Source organism: Sorex araneus, chromosome 1, assembly GCF_027595985.1.
Source record: "Sorex araneus isolate mSorAra2 chromosome 1, mSorAra2.pri, whole genome shotgun sequence".
NCBI classification, from domain to species: Eukaryota; Metazoa; Chordata; class Mammalia; order Eulipotyphla; family Soricidae; genus Sorex; species Sorex araneus.
Window position 1 is genome coordinate 287,442,814 of NC_073302.1, and position 25,174 is coordinate 287,467,987.

The 25,174-nt window shown below is 47.0% G+C and overlaps 1 protein-coding gene across 1 annotated transcript; it reads right to left on the minus strand.

Moving 5' to 3' along the window:
- Positions 1-67: 67 nt before the first annotated feature.
- On the minus strand, positions 68-22,770 carry TGDS (TDP-glucose 4,6-dehydratase). The gene is made up of 12 exons (XM_004604021.2): positions 22,556-22,770; positions 20,599-20,665; positions 18,641-18,709; positions 17,359-17,449; positions 12,654-12,796; positions 10,581-10,679; positions 8,909-8,968; positions 6,700-6,743; positions 5,930-6,095; positions 3,673-3,731; positions 2,204-2,301; positions 68-893 (listed from the first exon to the last, which is right to left on the minus strand). Exons 1-12 carry the CDS (start codon positions 22,639-22,641, stop codon positions 823-825), a joined length of 1,053 nt encoding a protein of 350 aa, XP_004604078.2. The 5' UTR covers positions 22,642-22,770; the 3' UTR covers positions 68-822.
- Positions 22,771-25,174: the final 2,404 nt, after the last annotated feature.

The following is a 25,174-nucleotide window of genomic DNA, read 5'->3' on the forward strand; positions in this document are numbered from 1 at the left end:
AACCCCTGGGCACCGTGGGGTGTGGCCCCCAAACCAACAATAAAGAAAGAATGAAAAAAATACAGAATCAAGCATTTGCAATTTATTTTCTATAAGCAAGTAAAAACATCTTTTTTTAAGTCTCATTCTACAGTACGTATATTTAATGATATTCTTTATAAATAAAGTCATCGAGGCAGTAAATACATGATAAAAATTTTTGATATGCGATTACATAGAGTGCAGAGATTGATTCTGACAATAGAAAAATGACCTCTTTCTTCTAAAAGAACATTTAACTTAATCAATTTTACAAAATCATTAAATGTTTAAAAAGTGCTAGGCAATGTTTCCATTGTGTTCCATTTTGAAAGCAATTAAAAGTACAATGGCTGGACTCTGAGAAAGGATTAAGGCACAAGGCTCACGGGATGCTGCCCGCACAGCCTTTCTCTGCAGTGGGGCTGTGAGTCGCTCATGAGTTCAAGGCCAGCAGGGCATCATCTGCCCGCGGCCACCCTCTGCTGATGCCCTCGGAGCCACCCTTCCGGAGCCATCTCCCATGCCCACTGGCTCCTTATCTTCAGGAGAGAAGGTTTCTGGCATCATTTTAGTACATAAATCCTATGGCACAGACCCTGGGCTTGCAAGTCCAGGCATATTGTGTTTAAATATTACACGCACAGACACAAATATCCTGGAGCTAATGACAAATGAACCAAGTCACATGGTCACTTGATTTCATATCACATGGTCACATAATTTCATATGGCCACTTGATCTCGTATCACTTGTCGAGGTAGGCTGCTTAACTTCGCTCTGCGAAAACTAGACAAACGGTGGTTATACTGGGAAGGCTTCTAATGCTTTCTCTGCATTCTTCCAGTTGTGAAAATTCTCTCTGTACCATTCAACTGATGGAAAAAAACAAAAGACAATTATTAGAAAAAGAAAGAAACAAATAAAACAGCACATTCAGAGTTCCTGCTAAGTAAGAAAAGTCTTCCCCATCCGCTAAACCTTTAACAAGGGGAAACTATTTCATCACCTAAAAAGTAAGATTTTTTTTTCAAACTTCAAAGGTCCGTTAATACTGAACTTGCTGGCTTAAGTGTTTAAAATGTCCTAATCTGAAAAAAATTCAGAAGAAATCTAAGAAGAAAGGGATTAAATCATTTGCACTGGTCATGGGAGAAGCTTATGATTTTGCTCCTGTAAACGTAGCAAAAGAGCAAATGCCAGTTACAGTAAGGGAGTAGCAGTGTTCTACACTATTAGTAAAGAATTTTCAGTTTTAAAAAATTAAGTGACAAATTATCTTTGAATTGACTTTTTAAAATTCAACAGGTATTTTATATTTCAAGTCAAGCTCTGAAGCAAGACTTTCTACCTGAGTGTTTTTTTTCTGTGAGGACACTTCTAAATTGAACCTAAAATACATATACATGAATTTTCATACTTATTCTCATGGTTACTTCTACATATAATAAATGATTCCAATTTTTTTTTTAATAGAAAAAGACTGAAAACACTCAAAGTCTACAGCTGTTCTGTTTCATCAAACCCGGTCTTAAAATGGACCATTGTTTTACATGTAACTAAGAAAAAAAAAAGTGGTAATTAGAATCACAAAGGCCACAAGTGATAAACAGAACTTTCAGCGGGGAAAAAATTTTAAAAAGCAAATAACAGGATACCAGAGAACTGAAGTACTAAGCCTCTGACAAAGCTACTAAGACAGGAAATCTGATGAGAAAATCCATCTGAAATTCAAAATGCTGAGAAAACAGATTTCTATCGCTGGAAACACAGTGTGGCTTCTGGGATGGAAACTGATGGGTCACGATATTCTGCTGGATCTGCGATGCTCTTAATGGAACTTTCTTTTCTATTCAATCTTTTTTTGTTGTTTTTAAATGCAGGAGTACTGCTATTTTTTTTTTTTTTTTTTGCTTTTTTGGGTCTCACCTGGCGATGCACAGGGGTTACTCCTGGCTCTGCACTCAGGAATTACCCCTGGCCATGCTCAGGGGACCATATGGAATGCTGGGATTTGAACCCGGGTCGGCCGCGTGCAAGGCAAACGCCCTCCCAGCTGTGCTATCTCTCCAGCTCCAGTACTGCTATTTCTTCAGCCACTGATGAAGCTGACTAAATTAGGCATGAACTCCACTTTCCCGTTCAGTCTTTCTGAATCTGCCTGAAAGGCGGCTTCTCTACGTACTTGTCCTCTTTATTCCTTCTTTCCACGGCACTTTCGGTCTCCATCCCAGGCCCCGTATCTTTTCTGACTTCATTGGGTATCGCATGTCATTGGTAGGCCTGGAAAGACAAAGCATTAAAACTGGCACTGTGAATATGGGTTTACGAGTCACAACACGATGAGAAAGAACGGGTGTCCAGGTTTATGATTCTATATATTTTTCTATAAACGTTTCCTCCTGGGGTGTGGGGAAGAGAGATAGGACAGCGGGTAAGGCGTTTGTCTGGCGAGCAGCTGACCCGGGTTCCATCTCCGGCAGCCCAGATGGTCCCTTGAGCCCTATGAGGAGTGACCAGTGGGTGCAGAGTCGGAGGGAAGCCCTGAGCACTGCTGGGTGTGGCCCCCAAACGGAAACCAACAATGACAGAAAGGGTCTCTTCTGGAGGGGCAGAGAAGGTGGATCGGGGGCTAGAGTATGTTCTTCGCATGTGGGAGGGCTGGGTCCTATTCCCAGCACCACACGTTCCCCTGAGCACTGCCAGTTGTGACTCCTGAGCACTGCATCATGGCTTTGTGACACTGCCACGTGTAGCTCTCCAGAAAATTTTTTTTTTTTTAAAAAAAAGAGAGAAGGGGCTGGAGTAATAGCACAGCGGGCAGGGTGTTTGCCTTGCACGCAGCCAACCTGGGTTCGATTCCCAGCATCCCATATGGTCCCCTGAGCACCGCCAAGGGTAATCCTGAGTGTAGAGCCAGGAGTAACCCCTGTGCATCACCAGGTGTGACCCAAAAAGCCAAAAAAAAAAAAAAGAGAGAGAGAGAGAGAGAGAGAAAATCTGGGGACTAGAGCAATAGCACAGCAGGTAGGGTGTTTGCCTTGCACGCGGCCAACTTGGGTTCGATTCCCAGCATCCCATATGGTCCCCCGAGCACTGCCAAGAGTAATTCCTGAGTGCAGAGCCAGGAGTAACCCCTGTGCATTGCCCAGTGTGACCCCCCCCCCCAAAAAAGAGAAAGTCTTCTTTTTCATAAAAAATGTGAAATTACTTCTACTTTATATTACTACACTAATATTAAAATATGATGCATAGTTTGTATTTTCTAAAGTCATCTATACTCCTGGATTCTGAACCCTCTGTGGCTAATCCCTTCCTTATTTCAGTCTGGGTATCAGTACGGTGCCTTATACCTAAATACTTGATGAGGAATAGCTCAATAGACATACACCTACTAGGACTCTTCTGTTCCATCATCAGGCACTTTCTATACATTATAAATAAACTCTGAAAGGGTTTGTAACAAAATAGCTTCAGACATGAGAAGAGTCAACAAATTTCTTTTCAATCACATTCCAATTAAGTACTAATTGTATAATCCATTCTTATATATAATTAGGAAAAAGATTTTAGCAACAAACCCAAGAAGACTATGTATGTCGTAATTTTACAAGCAGCAAGACCCACAACCTCAAGCCGCATTCTGTCACTTACCTGTCATTAACATAATCAACCCAGCTCTCCATTTCAGACTCCGAGCTGGTCTCTTTGATCTGTCGAGAAGAGAAGGTTTCCAAGTCAAACTATAAATGAGACCAGGCACTTAACAATGGCACTTAGCAGCTGACTCAAAAGACAGGGAGGATGAAGTCGGGGAGACACTGTAAGTCACCGAATCTTTCAGATCAACTTCCTGTGCTTTATAACCTAGAATTTGTCTGATGTTCAGAATGCAGTTCTGTACAAACTATGGGAGAAAATTAAAATTTGGGCATGCTTATTACTGTGAGATAATGTGATCTGCAAAAAGAAATAGATATATCATTGTATCACTGTCATCCCGTTGTTCATCGATTTGTTTGAGTAGGCTTGAGTAATGTCTCCATTCGTCCCTGTCGCGTGCTAGTGTAGCCCGATGGCATATTGAGGGAGGGCTCTTGCAGGGCCAGGGGAATGAGGACCATCGTTGTTACTGTTTTTGGCATATCGAGTATGCCACGGGTAGCTTGCCAGGCTCTACTCTGCCAGCTGCTCAACAACCTCTGGGCGCACTCCGTCAACACTAAGGAGATCAATCTGAGGCCATAGATGTCCCAGGTGCTACCCAGAGATACAGGCAGGTACATGTTTGTGAGTGTGCAGATCGTTACAACATGCCAGTCGACCAAAAGCTTCCATTTGATAGACTGGGAATAAATAAATAAATAAATAAATAAAACACATATGTGATATAAAACACAAGGAAACAACAATAAGACAGTTACATTCACTTAAAGTCCTAGGTAGTCTTAGAATCAGCAACTTTAAAGGAAATGATGTCTATTGAAAATTAGACCTTGACTAAAATCCCTTCATTCAAAGTTGGGGGCCGAAGAGTTAGCTCAATGGGCTGGGCACACAGCTTTGTATGCAGAAGGCCCAGGCTTGCTCCCTGGCATTGCACCGTCCCTGGGCACTGCCAAGAATTACTCCCCTTAAAGCATTAAGAATAGAGAAACCAACCATGTGACTAGAGGGAGGGAACTCAGCTCATAGGTCCCCACCAGGGGGAGAGGAGAAGAGGTGGGGGTTGAACCAACCATCAATGGCCAATGGCTTAAGCCAACAACCATGCATCTCTGATGAAATGCCCATTAAAAACGCGCGAAGGTGGGGGTCTCAAGAGCCCAGGGCGGTGCTGGCAGGACTAAGGCTCACCACAGCCCTTCCCCTCACCATGTCTAGCCCGATGGTCCTCTCCCCCACTGGGTGCTCCCGAGTGCCCCCTTTGTAACAGAGCAGTCGCTGCGTGAGTGAACTGCCTGCCTGGGACTCGGAGCCAGCCGACCCGAGGCGAGCCCGGGGGAGAAGCATGCCTTGCTACGGGCAGCTGCACTCAGGAGGCCTCCTGGGACCTAGCCTTCGGCCCGGGGACCTAGCAGTGACATCCCCAGGAGGAGAATGTCAGAGCCCAGTTAAGCTACATGACACCCAGCTGGAGACCGAGAATTGCTGGGGACGGAAGGCTGTGAGTGCAGCGGAGAGCACTGTAAGAGGAACCTGAAAGGCAAAGCTTCCCCAGTGCCCCATCCTTCCTCGGAACTGAATCCTGAGGATCCTAACTGATGTTCACTCATATACTGTAAGTCACTGTCATCCCGTTGCTCATCGGTTTGTTCAAGCGGGCACCAGTAACATCTCTCATTGAGAAACTTATTGTTACTGTTTTTGGCATATCCAATACGCACTGGTAGCTTGCCAGGCTCTGCCGCTCGGGCTCGATACTCTCAGTAGCTTGCCGGGCTCTCCGAGAGGGGCGGAGGAATCGAACTTGGGTCGGCCGAGTGAAAGGCGAACGCCAAACAGCTGTGCTATCGCTCCAGCCCACACACTCATACACAGTGACACATAACTATTTCAATCTCATTGTTTCTTAGTTTCAGGACAAATTATTTTTTTGTGGGATGCCATACTCGGGGATACTGGGGGTGGGGGGCCCGGGGATGCAGCCCTTCAAGCTAGCTCCCCAGAACAAATAATTTTTTTGTGTGCTTCTGACACTGAGGTAGGTGTTGTAATGGGTCTATACTTAGTGTACTTTTATTTTCTGAAAACTTGTCAGTATACAGCTTCAAGTTAATGACACATCAGCATCCATGTGGCCTACAAAATTATGAATTTATCATGTTTCACTGTTCATGTCAATTGGGCAAATTGCACATTGTTGATCTTGGGACAATTCTGAAAATCACCACCCTTGTATAATACATACCAGTTGTATTAATTCTTTGGCAAGCTGGATTACTGACATTTCAAAGTTGGTTCCAATGTTATAAATTTCACCTGGTTTCCCCTTTTTAAGGACAGTGAGAAATGCTTCGACTACATCAGCAGCATAGAGGAAATTTCTTGTTTGAAGGCCAGATCCATGAATGCAGCTATAAAAAAAAAAAAAAAAAGGACAAAAGAGAGAACAAAAGGGTAAAATAGCAAGCTCCGGCAAACCAGAGCGTGCTAACGATGGCTCCAAGGCCAGAAAAGGCAGGTTTCAAGGAGGCCTCAGAAAGCTTTGACAATGAAAACACAAATTCTCATGAACTTCCTAAAATGTGTTTATAATTCTTAAATGATCTCCAAATTCCCCACCTCTTCAGTAAGAAAGATGAAAGCACATAAGTAGTTCCTGAGACACATTTATCCAAGTTTATACCTTAAACTCACTATAAGAAATATCCACAGTTCTATGAATTAAGTAAATCCTTCAAAAAGTAAAGTTAACAGGCAAGAAATTATTCTACTGATCTAGCTCAAAGTTCTAATGTAGATAATTAAATATTTGAAATTAGCTTATTAAATTGTAAAATGAATTGCAGCTATTTAAAACATTTTATATTGATTGTGAAAGACCTTTATATTTATTAAGGAATTTTACTCTACAGCCACCAATTCTAGGACACTACGATTTCCAAGATTAAAGATCAAAACCAAATACTATCAACATACCAGGAAAACATGAGGGCAAAGGTAAAAAAAATAACATACCATTTCCTGTTGTGTTGCAGTAAAGATATAAACTTCGGAATGACCTAAAAGAATATGCAAACATCATTTTAGTCTGGACATTACTCACTAATGTGGATCTGAATGATCATAAAAATCAGGATTAAAATATCAAAGTCAAAAATCACACACATATAGGCACATTCTAATTCTTTATCAGGGACTGGAGGAAAAAAAACCTTTGATCGTTTTGAGAAGTAAAAGAACTCGAAGACCAATTCCTCAAAAGGAAAAAGGCCAGTCCTCTGCCTGAGAAAGAGCAAGACAAAAATGACACAAAAAATAAGAGTCCACAAAAGTTTCTTCTCAGCATAACATTCGCTTTAGAGTTGGCTCTGTTGGTTTTGACAAGGACAGGAAAAGTATCTTAGCACTTTATACCAAGCACCTGTTCAATAAACACTAAAGAAATTAATCACTGCCTGGGGCTGGAGCAATAGCTTAGTGGGTAGGGCAAGACAAATGTCTTGCACGCGGCTGACCTGAGTTCCATTCTCAGTATCCCATATGGTCCCCTGAGCACCACCAGGAATAATTCCTGAGTGCCATTTGTGGAGTATAAAATAACATCACATGAGGCTGACACCCAAGGACAGTAGATACAAGGGCCAGAGGGATTGCCCCATAGCTGGAAGACTTCTTCATGAGCGGAGGGGAGAAGGCAGATGGGATAGAGAAGGGATCACTAAGAAAATGATGGCTGGAGGAACCAGTTGGGATGGGAGATGCATGCAGGAAGTTGATAATCGACCAAACATGATGACCTCTTAGTGTCTGTGTTGCAAGCCATAATGCCCAAAAGTAGAGAGAGAGTATGGGGAATATTGTCTGCCATGGAGGCAGGGGGAGGGTGGGAAAGGGGGGTATACCCGGGATATTGGTGGCGGGGAATGTGTACTGGTGGAGGGATGGGTGTTTGATCATTGTGAGATTGTAACCCAAACATGAAAGCTTATAACTATCTCACGGTGATTCAATCAAATTTAAAAAATTTAAAAAAAAAATTCCTGAGTGCATATCCAGGAGTAGACCCTGAGCATCACCGGGTGTGACCCAAAAAAGAAAAAAAAAATTCATCATGTCCTTCCAGGCCCTTGGAACCTAAAGATATTTCAAAAATGAAGCCAGGAAGCTATTTTTTGTGAGCGTATCACGTGGCCCTTCAGCTCGGCTGGAGAGTGAGAACCCACAGACACTGCAAGTGGCACGGGGGACTTCCAGCCTTTCAGCAACACTGTTCACTCACTGTGTTCCGACTTTCTGGAAAACATTCAGGCTTCGCAACTGTCTAAAGGAGCTGGGGGCAGTTTCGCCAGCAGCAGCTCATGAACAAGCTTCCTGCACGGCCAGCAGCGCGGCCTGCAAACCAGGAGTCGGAACCGAGGGCGGGATGGGGCGGAGGGAACCCACACCAGGCTCTGCGCCCGGGCAGGCTCATCTGCGGATCCTACCAAGGCCTTTCTCTCTATTTTTAAATTTTTTAATTTTTTTTGCTTTTTGGGTCACGCCCGGCAATGCTCAGGGTTACTCCTGGCTTTGCACTCAGGAATTACTCCTGGCAGTGCTCAGGGGACCATATGGGATGCTGGGAATCAAACCCGGGTCAGCTGCGTGCAAGGCAAATGCCCTACCCGCTGTGCTATGGCTCCAGCCCCACTCTCTCTCTTTATTAAATGTAGGAGTAGCACTGCACTCTAGCAGCCATCTCATTTTTCATCGATTTGCTTGAGTGCACACCAATAACGTCTCCATTTTGAGACTTGTTGTTACTGTTTTTGGCATATCAAATATGCCACGGGGAGCTTGCCAGGCTCTGCCATGCAGGCGGGACACTCTCCTCTTGGTAGCTTGCCGGGCTCTCCAAGAGGGGCGGAGGAATCGAACCCGAGTCGGCCGTGTGCAAGGCAAACTATTCAGCCATTGATTTAAGGCCTTTCTCTTAAAAGAAGAGAAGACCTTTGGGCAAAGGGTCTGTCTATGGTCCAGCTGCAACTTACACTCAAGTCTCTGGTGTGAATGAATGCTCATGAGATATGCGTGTAGCCTACATACCATCATGACAATTAGCCCTCCTCCCCACACACACACAAAAACTATTATTGACAAATTGCTTTGAAGACAGACTACTTTAAGAAGCGAGACATTCGCGGTCATTAAAGCGCAGGATGAATTCAGAAGAAGCAACACGTACCTTCTCCGGATACTGGTGAGGGCCATACACATTACTGCTCCTTGTGATGACAGCTGGAAACTTAAAGAACATCCGCCGTGAGTGCACTGGCAAGGAGCAATGACAACAACTGTCTGCGGGTGAGCGTTTCTGAAATACAGGCACTCCGGTGAGTAACCTCGCAGGCCCGCCAGAGAGAAGCTAAGGGCTGCTGCTTTGTTTCCCTAGTGTAAGACTCCTGGAAAGACAGCGGAGGGCTGGCTCTGACAGAGGGGGATTCGGGAAGGAAAAGGAAGGCTCTCGGCCGTGCTGGGACAGGGAGAGTGGGGACAGGAGAGAGGTGAAACGCCTGATTCGTCTAGTTCCACTGGGGTGTGACCCTTTAGGTTGGCTCGCTGTTGTCCCAAGCCTCCGGAGGAAAGGCCAAGGACCATCGCTTCCGGGTCACGGAGGGCCAGGGAATGTGTTTCTACCCTGCAGGGCTCAGGGGTCACTTCTGGCACTGCTTGAGGAGCCATAGCTGGCGCCGGGGATGGGCCCGGGGTCGGCTGCGAGCGAGGCCAACACCTCGGGCCCTTCATCTGATATGCTGGGCCAAGTGGGCGAGCAGTGCAGCCCGAGGATGAGAGCTGGGACCCACCAGGCCACCTCCGCAGGGTTTGGGGACTGTCAGGGTATCTGGGGGCCTCCAGGGCCACAGATAGTGGTGCTGAGACACGAACCCGGCCGATCCCAGAAGAACACGCGCCCCTGGCCGGGGGGGGGGGGGGGGGGGGGCTCCGAGCCCAAGGCAAGAGTGCTCCACGCTGCGCCTGCGCTTGCCTTGGGCCTTGAGAGAGCGCGGGTAGGAAACGGGAGCCGGTGACGCCGCTGGGAACAGTTCCTGCACGGCCAATGGCACAGCACCAGGGCAGCTGCGCAGAGCACTGAGTGCCGCTGGAAGGGGCACGCCTGGGGGGAGGGGGCGGGAGGAGGGGCACAAGGGAATCACCGCCTCCCCCAAGGCAAAGAAGCAGGGTTTCCGACAGGGCTATCACGGACACAGGGGCACCAGCGTCACCCCCATGGGAAAAAATCCCGTACAGACCATTCACGGACACAGGGGCACCAGCGTCACCCCCATGGGAAAAAATCCCGTACAGACCATTCCTCCAGACGCCCAGCAGAACCGGAAAGAGCCATCTCTCCCGCGTCCACACGGCGGGAAACCCCACGGCCAGGGCTGCCCGGCCCGCGGCGGAGAGCACAGAGCCCCGAGTAAGCCCTGAGCCTGGCCGGGCGTGGCCGTGCCGGAACAAAACAAGAAACCCGTCTCTTTTTTAACAAAACAAGAAACCCGTCTCTTTTTTGTTGGTTTTTTTTTTTTTTTTTTTTTGCTTTTTGGGTCCCACCCAGCAATGCCCAGGGGTACTCTTGGCTCTGACTCAGGAATTACTCCTGGCAGTGCTTGGGGGACCATATATGGGATGCCGGGGATCGAACCCGGGTCGGCCGCGTGCAAGGTAAATGCAAACGCCCTACCCACTGTGCTATCGCTCCGGCCCGAAACCCGTCTCTTTTTTAACAAAACAAGAAACCCGTCTCTGTTTCAAACTCCTCACCAGGCGACTCCTCTCCATCTCTGCCTTCAACTGGAAAAGCAAACGCTTGCTAGCGCGCCCGAGTCTCGGGCCAGTGCCCCGCGCGTCCCTACCTTGTAGCGCTCCCAGTACGACTGCACGAATCCTTCGGCCGCTGCTTTCGACAATGCGTAAGGGTTCGTGGGCTGCTTGGGTGAAGACTCATCAAATTCCTAATTTTGAAAAAAGGGGCATGTTAAAAACAAGAGAACTGTGGTCGCTTCCTCAGCAGAGTAACCAGGAAGCACGACAAACTTGGAATCTTTCTCACTACGGAGCCTCAGCGCTGGCAGTTCTGGCAGTTCTGAACCTTTTAGCCTGGACTCAGATTTTTTTTTTGAAATTTATTTTAATTCATTATTATTATTATTATTATTATTTTTACTGAATCACCATGAGCTCCAGAGGCACACACCAGGTGTGCAGGGCAGGCCGAGAGGGTTCAGAGGTCCTGGGCTGGGCCACGCCGGAGAGCGCACACAGCGGGGAGGGTGCTGCCAGGGGATTCCACCTCCAGCATCCTAGGTGGTCCTCTGAGCACCCCCGGGAGTGATCCCGGAGCGCAGAGCCAGGAGTATGCCCTGAGCACTGCAGGATGCTCATCTGAGCTGCGGACACAGCAGCGAGAGTCAGACAGAGTCAGACCGTGGGGTGACTGTGCGCAGACCCGCCCTTGGCCCGGCCTCGGTCCGCTCGCTCTGCGAACACTCCAGCTCAGAACCTTTGTTTTTGTTCTGGGACCGCCCAAGGTTTCATCCCCAGCACTGTGTGCTGGTCCCCCAGGCTCAGATGCAGAGATAATGAAAATACCAGGAAGAGGACGTTTCCTAGATAAAAACTGCAGAGACCAAGACAGCAGCTTCTCAGAGGGGAGTGTGGGAGAAGTGGCCGAGGGTCCGGTTTCTCCTCCGTGTTCTTAGGATGTGTGCCGATCAACAGCACCATCAACACCAGCTTCAGGGGTTCCGTATTCTGGAGCCCTTGCCACCCCCACAGTGCCCACGGGGCCCACTGTTTTCTGGCTATACCCTGCAGGGATGGGGGGGTGCCCTGGGGACCACCCGGTGCGGGGAGCAAACCACGAGCTCACGGGGGCCTGAGCTGCAGCCTCTCCCGGCCCCTCTCACCCAAAGGCTGCTGGAACTATCGCAGGAGCTCAGCGAATGTCCCGTGTCATTTCCTGAGAACTTCCAAGAGAAAACAACTCAGGCCAACTGTGAAAGGACGCGATGTCCGCTACGACACCCCGCCTCCCTTCAATCACAGTTCCCTGCGATGCCCCCTACTACACCCTGCTTCCCTCTAATCACAGTTCCCGGAAACTATCAATGACATAAAACCAGGACTTTATATTTTCCCCCTTCATTTTTGTTCTGAGTTAAAATCAGTAACAAAACAGAGTGAAAGACTGAAATACTAAGATTCTATTAGACTGAAGCACGAGTCACCTTTTGCACCAAAAAAAAAAAAGTACAATAATGATGCATTAAAAAAAAAGAGAGAGTGGGGGCTGGAGAGATAGGACAGCGGATAGGGCGTTTGCCTTGCATGTGGCTGACCCGGGTTCAATTCCCAGCATCCCATATGGTCCCCTGAGCACCACCACGATTAATTCCTGAGTGCAGAGCCAGGAGGAACCGCTGTGCAACGCCAGGTGTGACCCCAAAAAGCAAAAAAAAAGGGAGAGAGAATCCAGTGTGCCCAGTAAGGCTGGATTCTGTCTGAGATCTGGGTGCGTTCTGCTGTGTGGGAGAGGAAGCGGTAGGCGCTAAAAGGTGGGCTCCAGGGCTGGAGCGACAGTGCAGTGGGGAGGGAGTTGGCCTTGCACGCAGCCGTCATCCCAGAGAGTTCCCAGAGCACAGCCAGGAGTCACCCTGAGCACCCCTGGGTGTGGGTCCCAAACAAAAACAAAGTCAACATATAAAAGGTGGCCCCTGACCCAAGGAGACGGTGGGCATCGGGTGCACGGGGCCCACCCACTGACACCAGCGGCTCTTGTGCAAACTCCTGGCATCGGTCCGCGTGAATCCGTCCCAAGCCTCCCGCGGCGTGGACAGACGTGCCCAGAGCCAGAGTCTGCAGAAGAGTGCCCGGCCCTGGGTGTGTGGCTGGGGGCTGGAGAAGCCCAGGAAGAGTCGGGCGCTGACCTGATCCAGGCTGCCACCGTAGACTTCGTCCGTGCTGACGTAAATAAACTTCTCCACGCTGGCTTCGTGTGCGGCGCTGACCAGAACGTGAGTGCCATACACGTTCACGTGCGTAAACTCGAGGGCACGGACAAACGAGAGATCTAAGGGAAAAGGGGAAAAGGAGCGACAGTGAGTGGGCTCCCGCCGGGCACCCAGGGCTAACGGGAGGTGCGGCCGGGGCGAGGGTGCTTTGCTCTTCTCTCCAGCGCCGCAACAGGCGGTTCGAAAAAGAAGGCAAAAGCCCGTTTCTATTTATCACTGCCCGTCTGCCGGACTCCAGTTCTGAAAATCCCTACAACTAGCATTGCTCAGGGTGCCAAAAACAAAATAAATTTTTAAATAATGCATCTCAATCTTTCACCGTATTACTGTCATCCCGTTGCCCGTTGATTTGCTCGAGCGGGCACCAGTAACGTCTCCATTGCGAGACTTATTGTTACTGTGTTTGGCATATCGAATACGCCACGGGTAGCTTGCCTGGCTCTGCCGTGTGGGCGAGATACTCTCGGTAGCTTGCCGGGCTCTCCGAGAGGGGCGGAGGAATTGAACCTGGCTCGGCTGCATGCAAGGAAAACACCCTACCTGCTGTGCTTTCACTGCAGCTTCTCTGAATCTGTGCAGGTTTTAAATTTAAGACTTTTATAATTATAGTAATATACTATGAATGTACATTTTGATATTATTTATAATAAATAATGAATATTTTCATTGTTTATTATAGAAAAATATGTTTGAAATAATTCTGGAGGAGTTATTATATGAATTTTTCTTATCAGACTGGCAACTTTACTATACTCAGAGTTCTCTATTTCAAAGTAAGTGAAACCAACTCAAAAAGTTGTAAAGTACGGCGGGTAGGGCGTTTGCCTTCCACTCGGCCAACCCGGGTTCGATTCCCAGCATCCCATATGGTCTCCTGAGCATCGCCAGGGGTAATTCCTGAGTGCAGAGCCAGGAGTAACCCCTGAGCATCGCTGGGTGTGACCCAAAAGAACAAGAAAAAAAATCAATCTGTGACTGTTGAACAGACAAACAACAATAAATGTGGATCAATTATTTAAAAGTCAATGCATTAAAAAAATTGATCCTCAGGATTTAAGATATGGCTCAGTAGTTAGGTTCCATCCCGAGCACTATAAAAAACAAATAGGAGCTGAAGAGACAGTGCAGCAGGCACGAGGCTTGTCTTGCCTGAGGCTGACCCAGGTTCAATCCCCAGTATCCCATAAGATCACCTGAGCACTGCCAGGAGTGAGGCCTGAATGCAGAGCCATAGTAAGTCCTGAATACAGAAGGATGTGGATTCCCAAAAAAAACAAACAAAAAATAGTAACTCGTAAAGGCAAATGACAAACTGAGCGATACTTGAATTTATGAGAGAAATGGTTAATTAACTGCAATCTATAAAGAAATTATAAAGTAATCCTACATAAAAATTAACAGGAAATTACACCAATAGTTTAGAGAGAAAAAAAACATATGGGGTCACAGCAATAGTACAGCGGGAAGGGCGCTTGCCTTGCACACAGCCGACCCGGGTTCGATCCCTGGCATCCCATATGGTTCCCAGAGCACCACTAGGAGTAATTCCTGAGTGCAGAGCCAGGAATAAGTCTTGAGCACTGCCAGGCGTGCTCCCTCCACCATCCCCCCAAAAAATAAAAAGCCTCCATATCAAGCTTATGAAGCTATACTTCAATTACAAAAAAGAAAATTCAAACTAAAATGTCACAGATACCACCTTTGTTTTTTGGGTGACACCCCATGGTGCTCCAAGAGTCTCTGATCTGTTCTGCTTTGCTTTGCGGGTGGCAGGATGGGGCCACACCTGGCATCACTAGAGGCAACTCCCAGCTCTGTGCTTGGGACCGTGAGGTGCCAAGGATCGATCCCAGGTCGCCTGTGTGCAAAGCATGTTCCCACTCAGCCCTCCCTCTGGCCCAGGGATCCTTCCAGTGAACAACACTGAGCCGAAGCCAGGCTGACGGGGGGGTGGGGGGGAGGTAAAAGAGTCCCTCGAAACCAAAGAATGCAAGGGAGTATCTCCAGGCCCTGAGAATCCTTCCCCAGACACAAAGATGAAGAACTTCCATGGAACAAGACCCTATAAGGAAAGGGAAAGGCAAACCAGAGACGGCAAGCAGGTGGGGGTGGGGCTGGAGAGAGAGCACAGCGCCAAGCCAGGCTCAGCTGCCTGGTAATCACATTAATCACCAGCAGAGATAAAATAAACCCAGGAACGATCAACAATAGCTCAGCATTTCCTACACTGCCGGAAGGAGTCTGCAGCTGCTCAATCACTAACCAAGAAGGAGGATCTGTTCCGTCAGATTTGCTCTCTCTCACTGTGCTGGTCTTGGTCTCCTCATTCTTACCCATGTTAAGTACCTACTTGCTCAGAACGGTATGAGATCAGCACAGGTAAAGAGAAATTAGACCAGTGGTCAGAAAGAAAGATCCTCGTTTAGGCATACTTGATACAGGGCAGGAAATCGAAAAACTTTTTCCGTAAGTGGAAGAAGTTCAATTGGCATACAGAAAGAAAGAAAAAATGGACTTCTATCTATCTCTTACTATCACTGTATCATTATCATCCTGTTGTTCGTCGATTTACTTGAGCAGGCACCAGTAACGTCTCTATTACACTCAGCCCTGAGATTTTAGCAGCTTCTCCTTACTCGTCTTTCCCAATGACTGGAGGCTCTCCCAGGGTCAAGGGAATGAGACCTATGGTTACTGTTTTTGACATACCGAATACGCCACGGGTAGCTTGCCAGGCTCTGCCGTGCGGGCAGGATACTCTTGGTAGCTTGCCAGGCTCTCCGAGAGGGATGCATATATCTGTCACTGTATTTGGGATATGAATACGCCATGGGGAAATTGCAAGGCTCTCCCATGCGGGCAATAGACTCTTGGTAGCTTGTCAGATTCTCCAAGAAGGAGAACAAGGCTATTAGATGTCGCTTCCGGGAGCTTGGTCTTATAGTCTCTGGATGTTGGCCGTTGGTGGGATTACACGGCGCCGGGGGCAGTTTGTGAGTGTGGCAAATATTCTTTCTATTCTACAGTAAGAATATCTCTTACTATAGGGGGAAAAAAATCAATCTCAGATGGGTAAGAAATCTAAACAGGAAAGCCAGAGAGACAGTATAGGGGGAAGGCACTGGCCTCGCTGTGGGTGACTTGGGTTCAAGCCCCAGCACAGTATTGGTCCCCAGAGCTGTGTGTGAACGTCCAATCCACCCAAAAACAATAAATGTGGAAGACAAACTGATCAAACTCTTCAACGATAACTGGAGAACATCGTCATGAACTTGGGGCATGATGTCAGTAACTTCTTACACCATTACCCGTAACACAAAGGATTAAAGCAACTCAACCGTGTGCGATTAAGGAGCTGTTCATTAAAACACGCTGAGGCCAGTGTTTAAGGTTATATTCTAACCTGCCCTAATGAAAGTGATTTCGAAAGTGCCAAGAAACTTGATGCCGTGGGGACAGGCTCACCGTGGCCTGCCTTCTCTGAAGCATACCGAACGGTCTCTTTCAAAGATACGTGTTACTCTTGGGAATATATCCCAGAGAGGCATAAAGGTATAGTAGAGATGGCATCTGCATTTCTATGTTCATTGCAGCACTGTTTACAATAGCCAGAATCTGGAAAAACGAGTGCCCCAAAACAGATGACTGGTTAAAGAAACTCTGGTACATCTACACAATGGAATACTATGTAGCTGTCAGAAAACAGAAGTCATGAAATTTGCATATAAATGGATCAACATGGAAAATATCATGTTGAGTGAAATGAGTCAGAAAGAAAGAGACAGACATAGAAAGATTGCACTCATATGTGGAATATAATGTAACTGAGAAGTACAAGTTTGTAGTGATGCAATTCCTGGCAGATATTTCTCTGGACTTAGTTACTAAAATACTAAAATACAGAAACCCAAAACCGTGAGGCCACTAGGTGCGGTCACTCGACCTCATACCTCTTCATTCTCAGCAATGAAAAACAAATTGTCAAATGCTTCCTTTTCAGCAGGTCCGACTTTAGGGGGGAGACTCTCCAAACAATAATAGTGAGTTTTGTTGAAATATTGAATGCAATCAAAGTGGAAGTAAAGTGAAATTTATCAGTTACACAGGCAAGGGGGGGGGCTAGGGGTGGTGGTGGGGGCTAGGGGTTTGGGGGGGCTAGGGGTTTGGGGGGGCTAGGGGTGTGGGAGGACGGGGTGGAGCTATACTGCGATTCTTGGTGGTGGAATATGTGCACTGGTGAAGGGATGGGTGTTCGAGCACTGTATAACTGAGACTTAAACCTGAAAACTTTGTAACTTTCCACATGGTGACTCAATAAAAAAATTTAAAAAAAAACAAAACTAAAAAACAAAGATACGTGTTAAATGCCAACTTGCCGGGGGAAATGCACAGTGGTGAAGCGACAGGTGTTGGAACATTTTATGACTGAAACCCAATCATGAACAATTCTGTAACTGTGTGTCTCACTGTGATTTGACTAGAAGAAAAAATAAATAAATAAATGAATAAATGCCAACATGCTCACGCCCACCACTGGGTTTTTGATGGAGGCTAACCGGGGTGATGGGGAGGTGAGATAAGACTGTCCACCGAAAGAACTGTAACCTAAGATAACACTTACCTACATGTGTTTGTGCGGCAAAATGTAGTACTATATCTATCTTCTCGGTTTTAAAAAGCTGTTTCACAAAGTGGGAATCACATATGTCACCCTGTAGAAAATGGCAGATATTAAAACAAAAAATCAAAAAAACTAGGTTTCACTGCACACTCTCATTCTTAATAACCATTTTACCATATGAACAAAAAACACAAGCCAAAATTATCCCACCATCCAGGTTTCCAGAGAGCATTCTGAAAAGTAAACCAAGTGGTCATGTGTTTCATTGGCATTCATTTATTTTTTTTTTCTTTTTTGCAATTAAGTGTCAAAAATTTTAGGGCCAGGGAGATATCTTGAGTAACTAAAGACATCACACTCAGGGCTGGAGTGATGGTATAGTGGGAAGGGCACTTGCCTTGCACGTGGCCGGCCCAGCTTCGATGCCAATATCTATCCCCGACGGTCCCCCGGAGACCCTGCCTGGAGTAAGTCTCAAGTACTTCTGGGTGTGCCCCCATCCCCGAAAAAAAAATCACTTTTGTAAGGAAAATAATCATGAAAATATTTCCTAATATCTCCTTTAAAATTCGGGAAAAGAATGTGAGATTACTGTAAGAAAAAACGCTAAGCAGAAGAGAATTTCCCTTGACATTAAACCTCCCCTGTAAACATGAATGTCCTGTATCTCTGGTTCATACTCTAGTTTTTGGTTTTGTCTTTGGGGCCACGCCTGGGGGGCTTAGAGCTTACTCCTGGCTCCACACTCAGGAAGCACGCCTGGTGGGCCCTGGGGAGCACATGGGGTGCCGGGGATCAAACCTGGGCAGGGAATCAAACCTGGGTGGGCTGTGCATAAGCTGTGTGCTCTACCCGCTGTACTACTGCCCTGGCCCTCGCCTGGTTCATATTCTGGAGTCTTCCAAGGGCAGCTACCAGTCTTCACCATGAAGCCCTCCCAAGGCCGTAATGGTGGGTCTGAGGACGCATGCTGGCCCTTCTGAGGGAGACCGAACTAGACAGCCAACTCTACACTCCCAGCACGGCCCTAGTCAAAAGGCTAGTGAGACCTAAGCTTAAAAACAAACAAACAAAAAAATCACAAAACTTCAGTCACTCAAGGCACCCAAAACTACAGGTTTAAAAGATGTATTTTTACAGCACGCAGTGCCTGTGGTGACAGGCCTTTAATTCACATGCTTTCTTAGCTCCTAGGACCCAAGTTTGAAAAGCAGCAGGCACATCTCTGAAGGACAAAAGAGATCTGGTCTGACAGTTACAGGTGACAAGGAAACCTTCCTACCTGGATAAATTTGTAGTTTTGTTGAGTAGAAATGGTCTCAAGATTCTTCAAGCTTGCACAGTAGTCCAACTGTCAACAAAAAATTGTTGGGGAGTAGGGAGTCGGAGAAACACATGTGCACAAGTTCATTAGATATACTGATCATTAGCTATACTGTTTTTCCTGTGCATTCTCAATTGATTTTAAAGTCTCTCGATAGCATCCGAGAACGCTTAAAGAATTCGGTTCTTATATCTTAAGAAGTTTCTGATATTTTCAAAGTAAAACAAAACAAAACAACCCCTCCCCCCTGCCAAATGTCATTTTTACCTTTCAGAATACAACACATAAAATCCCCTTTATTAATTTTTGGGTTTTTTTTTTTTGACACACATCACTTGGTGCTCATTCCTGATGGTGCTCACAAAACCCTCTGTTTTAATAAACTCCTTTCAGACATTCTGCTCCCCACTTTTGTCTGTAGCCCGAGTTGCTAGGAAAGGTTCCCATTCGTCACTGACAGGAACTGGTGATCAGGCCTGGGCAGCCATCCTCTTGACCCATGTGGTCAGCTTTCTGAGTTACTGCTGCTACATGATGGTAAGATCAGCACGACTTTTTAAGACTTAGGGATGACACTTTGTCCATATATTTTCACTGTTATATTTTATAAAATTAACATCATAATTTTCATTTGTGCTTATTACTAATTTTGGTTTGGGAGTCACACCTGGAGACCACTCCTAGCTCAGTGTTAACTTCTCAGCTGTGATCAGAGGACCATTATTAGGTGCTCAGAGTGAAGTCAAGTCTTGTGCACAAACTATGCACTCCAGCCTGCTGAGTTATCTCTCCAGCTCTGCACTAATGTTTAAAGAAAACAAAATAAAACAAAACAGTGGTTGATCCAATCCTGGCTTTCAAACTCTCTTTGAGAACTTCTAAATAATTCTCAAAGCTAATTTAGCTGCAATTTATTTAAAAAACATTTTCAGGGACTGGAGCGATAGCACAGCAGGTAGGGCGTTTGTCTTGTACACGGCCGACCTGGGTTCGATCCCCAGCATCCCACATAGTCCCCTAAGCACCGCCAGGAAAAACTCCTGAGTGCAGAGCCAGGAGTCAGCCCTGACCCAAAAAGCAAAAAAACAAAAACAAAACAAAACAAAAAAAAACCAACCATTTTCAGCACCAGAGTGATGGTACAGCAAGGAGGGTGCTTGCCTTGCACATGGCAAACCCAGGCTCAATCCCTAGCACCCCATCTGGTCTCCAGGCCCTCCAGAAGTGATCCCTGAGTGCAGAACCAGGAGTAAGCCCTAAACACAGCCAGAATTAATAGTTGTTTTCATATTATATATTATTATATATATTATATCATATGATATATAACCTCAAATTTAAAAAATGTTTTCCAGCAATTAGAAGTTACAGAATCAAATAATAACACCATATCAAGTATCTAAACTCCAGAAAGGTGGAGAGTTGGGGTGGATCACACCTAGAACTGCTCAGGGGGTCACTCCAGCAGGATCGGGAAGAACAGAGAAGGGAGCAAGAATCAGACCAGAGCTGGCCAGGAGCAAGGTTAGAGTCTTACACCATGTTTTCTCCAGCCTTGAACTCAAAAACTTTCTATAACATCATTATACTATCTATTGAACTTAATAAAGACAACTTTTCTTTTTTTGTAAAAATACTGCATTTAAAAGCTTTATTTTAGAGGTTAGGGATTTGACTCAATCTTAGAATTCATGCTCACATGCCTAATATAAAACCCCAAAAACAAAATCCACAAGTTTGCTTTATGGGCTACTATAATAAAGTTTCAAAGACTTTCTGTGAGTTTAAATATAACACAACCCCAAGGTTATATCAACTCTTACGCTGTTAAAATGACTTTAAAAACCCTAAAACTAAAATTGCAGTGTGACAAAATTACACGATTTTTTAAAATGTACATAAGTTCTAAAACTCACCTTGTCTAGGTTTATGATCATATAATTGGGATAATTTTCCACTAAAGAGACAATCACATGTGATGCACTGTAGGGAGAAAAAAAAAGTATATCTTGTTAGGTCACTTAAACTTTTTCTCTAAATGTTTCCCTAAGTTGTCAGGTATTCAGGTAATATTCCAAGTTACTGTTACATTCTTGGAAGACACAGAAATAATCTGAATATGCGGAACAGTCCTCCACAGTTTTCATTTACCTTCTAAGAAGTAAGATTTACAAATGCTTGCATTAAGAGCATTGTCTGCTAATCCTGGGTATAAGAAAAAAAATTAGAGCATCAAATGCTGCCAAAGGCCATATTCCAATAACACGAAGTGAAGAAGGAGGATCCGCACAAGAAGCGGTGGTGCATCTAAGTAACACACATTTGGGGACTGTAAGGAAAAAATAAAAGTGAATATTGTTAGTCTGAGCATCGTCTGTTGTCTATGGTACAAGAACCGAGGGTCCACACCAGCACGGCCAGAAGAGCTCTCAATCAACACAGCTGAAGTCCTGGGCTGGGGGCTGGAGTGACAGCACAGTGGGTAGGGTGTTTGCCTTGCACGCGGCTGACCCAGGTTCAAATCCCAGCATCCCATATGGTCCCCTGAGCACTGCCAGGAGTAATTCCTGAGTGCAGAGCCAGGAGTAACCTCTGTGCATCGCCGGGTGTGACCCAAAAAGCATAAAAAAAAAAAAAAAGTACTGGGCTGGAGAGTCCATGTTCCTGAGGTGTCTGAAACAAGCCAAAACCCATTTCACTGGGATGAGCCAGCGGATGTTACAAACAAAACGGTGGGCACCCAGGAACCAGGGCAGCGCCTGGCCGCATTAAGAATTCAGTTTGCGACTGACAGGCTTCTCCTGTAGCACTGCCCCTGGACTAGCATCCCAGGTCGGCCACGTGCAAGGCAAATGCCCTCCCTGCTGTGCTATCGCTCCAGCCCCAACCCCTGTGGGATTAAGGGGTGACTTCATGTGCCAATGGACAAAAGGGCGTAAAAAAATAAAAACGCTGCAATAGATTTTCATATTTCTCCTTCCACTAGACCCTGGAAGAACTTCCAGTTCTTCGACACTGGTCCCAATTACTAGACCGCCTTAGCCAGCCATCAGGGAAAGCCAGTCACAAGCCAGGAAAAGCACACACACACACAACTTCGGGTGTGACTTGGGAGTGGGCGACCTAGAGGTGGTGAATCAGGAACTAAGTGACTGGAGCGACGCCGGCCACCTGTAAAGGTACAGGAACTTGAGCCAAGGCCTCAGGGTGGGAGGTGCAAGAGATGCAGTGTGGCAGGCCCAGAAAGGCAGGGGGTGGGATGGCAGGGGCAACGTGCGACCCGGGCAGGGCCAGGATCCGGCAGGAAACCAGCCACGCGAGACCACTCCATGCAGATTCACTTAAAACCACCAGACTCTCCATCAGGGCTGGAGCGATAGCACAGCGGGGAGGGCGTCTGCCTTGCACGCGGTCAACCCGGGTTCGATTCCCAGCATCCCATATGGTCCCCTGAGCACCGCCAGGGGTAATTAATTCCTGAGTGCAGAGCCAGGAGTGACCCTTGTGCATCACCGGGTGTGACCCAAAATGAAAAAAAAAAAAAGCATCAGAGACTCCCGGGGACCCAGGATCCCATCAGGACAGTCGGGGAAACAGAGGCAGAGGCGATCACACGCTCTGGGCACCCACATGCACGTAAACAGCTAATCTGGGGCGAGAGGAGGGTTAAGACTAGGCGTGGGGAAGGGGCGCGAACCGCTCAGAGCAAGGAGCCGGGTAGGGGGCGGGGGCGGCCCGGGAGGTAGGAGGCGAGCAGGTAGGGGGAAGCCCTTCGTGCACTCACAACCGCCCCCGACCTGCCCACCCTCACCCCCAAGGCAGCGGGGGGAGCAAAGGGACGAGCTGGGGTGACTGGGGGGCGCCGTTACCTACATGAAACCAGCACCCCCGGTGACCAGGACCCGCTTGGCAAAGCTGCTAGGAGGATGCGGGGTCTCCGCCTGGCCCGCAGCCGACATCTCCCAGCTCTGCAGTGCCCGGTACCGTAAAGCGCCGAGGCGGTAACCCGGAGGCAAGTCCCACTGCGACTTTTTGCGACGCCCCCGACACGTTCAAGGGGCTGTCGGGGGCAGCTTCCGGCACTGGGTTTTCCCCGGCCCCGCCCACAAGCGGAGTGGGCGGGGACTCCGGGTGCAAGGCCACGCCCGCCGCGCGCGCAGGCGCAGTTCTTCTCCGCGCTCCCCGGCTGGACCTGGAAATTTGGGGGTGGCTAGAAAAGTGAGGTAGGAACCCACCGGTCTTCCCAGTCTGGCTTAGGCTTTCCTTCCACGGACCGCTGAGTTAGGATTGATTTCCGTTGTTGGACTTACAGCGATTTCTACAGAAGTATTCTCGGTGCGGCTGAGAGTTCCCGTGCAAAGGAATGACAGTTGGGAGTTGCCGAGTTGGCATTTCTGTTAATATGAACACCGCTTGCGTCCCTGTGAAGGGCATTCCTGGATCCTGCAATTTGTAATCAAGAACATTGAAGAAAAACACGTGTTCATTGTAATATTCCGTATGATGATGAAAAAAGCTGCATTCTCTAGGACTATTGTCTCGCTTTTAAAATATAATGTTGCTGATTACCTTTCAGTACCTGTGTTGCACACCATAATGTCCAAAGAGAGAGAGAGAGGGAGGGGGTAGGGAGGGAGAGAGGGGAGAGAGGAAAAGAAGTGGCTACCATGGAGGCAGGCTGTGGTGGGGTGGCTGGAGGGAAACTGGGGACAATAGGTGGTGGGAAATGCACACTGGTCACTGGTGTGGGGGACAGGTGTTGGAACATTGTATGACGGAAACCTAATCATGAATAACCTGGTAACTCTGTATCTCGTGGTGCTTCAATAAAAATAAATAAAATATAACATAGCCTTTAAAATAATATTCTGGGAGCTAGAGCAACGGTGCTTGCTTCACATGTGGCTGACCTGGGTTCAATACCCGGCACTCCATATGGTCCTCTGAGGCCACCAGTAGTGATCCCTTCTGGCAGAGTCCAGTGTGGCCCAATAAATAAATGAAATCGTAGCACTGCACTATCGTAGCACTGTTGTCCCGTTGTTCATCGATTTGCTCGAGTGGGCACCAGTAACGTCTCCACAGTGAAACTTGTGACTGTTTTTGGCATATCGAATACATCACAGATAGCTTGCCAGGCTCTGCTGTGCGGGCGGCATACTCTCGGTAGCTTGCTGGGCTCTCCGAGGGGGACGGAGGACTCAAACCCGGGGTGGCTGCGTACAAGGCAAATGCCCAACCTGCTGTGCTAAAAACTATGTTCTGACTTTCTCTCTCAAGCTCTTGTTCTCTCTTGAACACATATCTCAATTGGCTTGTTCTCTCAAGCCCCTGTTTTCCCTTGAATGTGTACTTTTTTGCTTGCTTCCACCCCCCCCACACACTCTTAATAAGCCAGTGTTCTCTCTCAAACATGGATTCTTCTCTTTCTCCCCTCCCCAGATATCTTCCTATGTAAATTTCATCCAGAAAAACTATTGATGCAGATGATGCTGACTGCAGGTCTGTGTTCATTTGCGATTCCCAGATACTCAAGAATGAAAATCTTGGGTAATAGAAGATGCTCAGACTCAGGGTTACTGAACAGTAGAAAAGTTTATTGGATTGTAGGCGAGAAAAGAAAAGCAACTCCCCCTGTAGGAAGAAACGTAGCATAGGACCAAGTTAAAAGGAAAAGTTTTGTGTAAGGCTTTTCAAGGGCCCTTTGTATTTCTTATTAATCGACAAGGATTACAGAGAATTCAGGGAATCTACAGGGTGGTTGGCTGATTTGAGTCTTTCAGGCAATCTGCCTCGGTATTGTCTGTTATCCTAGTCTCCCCGTGAGCCTAAGCTTCGGGACAGAATTTTATGATGGACAATTGTTAACTCCCTGTTTATCAGAAAAACCCAGAAATCTTCAAGAGGTCAAAAATGTAGGTTAAGCCAGTCAAAAGCAGGACTGCTCCCAGCAGCTGACAAGGGTAAACTGAGGCTTCCTCTTTCACTATGTTGCTTCACTAAATAATAATCATGTTCTGGCTTATTCTTTTTTTTTTTAATTTTTTAATGAATCATCGTGAGACAGTCACAGACTTAGAAACTTTTGTGCTTATGTTTCAGTCATACAATGATCGAGTACCCATCCCTCCACCAGTGCACATTCTCTACGACCAATGTTCCCAGCATCCCTCCCCCCTCCCCCTTTTCTCCTCCCCCCTCCCCCTCGCCTCTGTGGCAGGTAGATTCCCTTTAACTCTCTCCTTTTGGGTGTTGTGGTCTGCACTGCAGGTATTCAGTGGCAATCATGTTCGGTCTATAGTTTACTTTCAGTACACATCTCCCATCCCAAGCGGGTCCTGCAAGCATCCTTTGCTTGGTGTTCCCCTCTCTGTCTGAGCTGCCCTCTCCCCCAGCATGTGAAGTCAGCTTCCAAGTCGTGGAGCAGGCCTCCTGGTATTTATTGCTACTATTCTTGGGTGTTAGTCTCCCATTCTGTTGTCTCATATTCCA

Excerpts from the sequence above, each read along its gene's own strand:
- TGDS (XM_004604021.2), bottom strand. The coding sequence starts at position 22,641 with ATGTCGGCTGCGGGCCAGGCGGAGACCCCGCATCCTCCTAGCAGCTTT. Across the intron at positions 10,680-12,653 it reads ACGGTGGCAGCCTGGATCAG|GAATTTGATGAGTCTTCACC; the intron begins GTCAGCGCCCGA and ends TTTCAAAATTAG. Across the intron at positions 3,732-5,929 it reads CCAAAGAATTAATACAACTG|ATCAAAGAGACCAGCTCGGA; the intron begins GTATGTATTATA and ends TCTTCTCGACAG.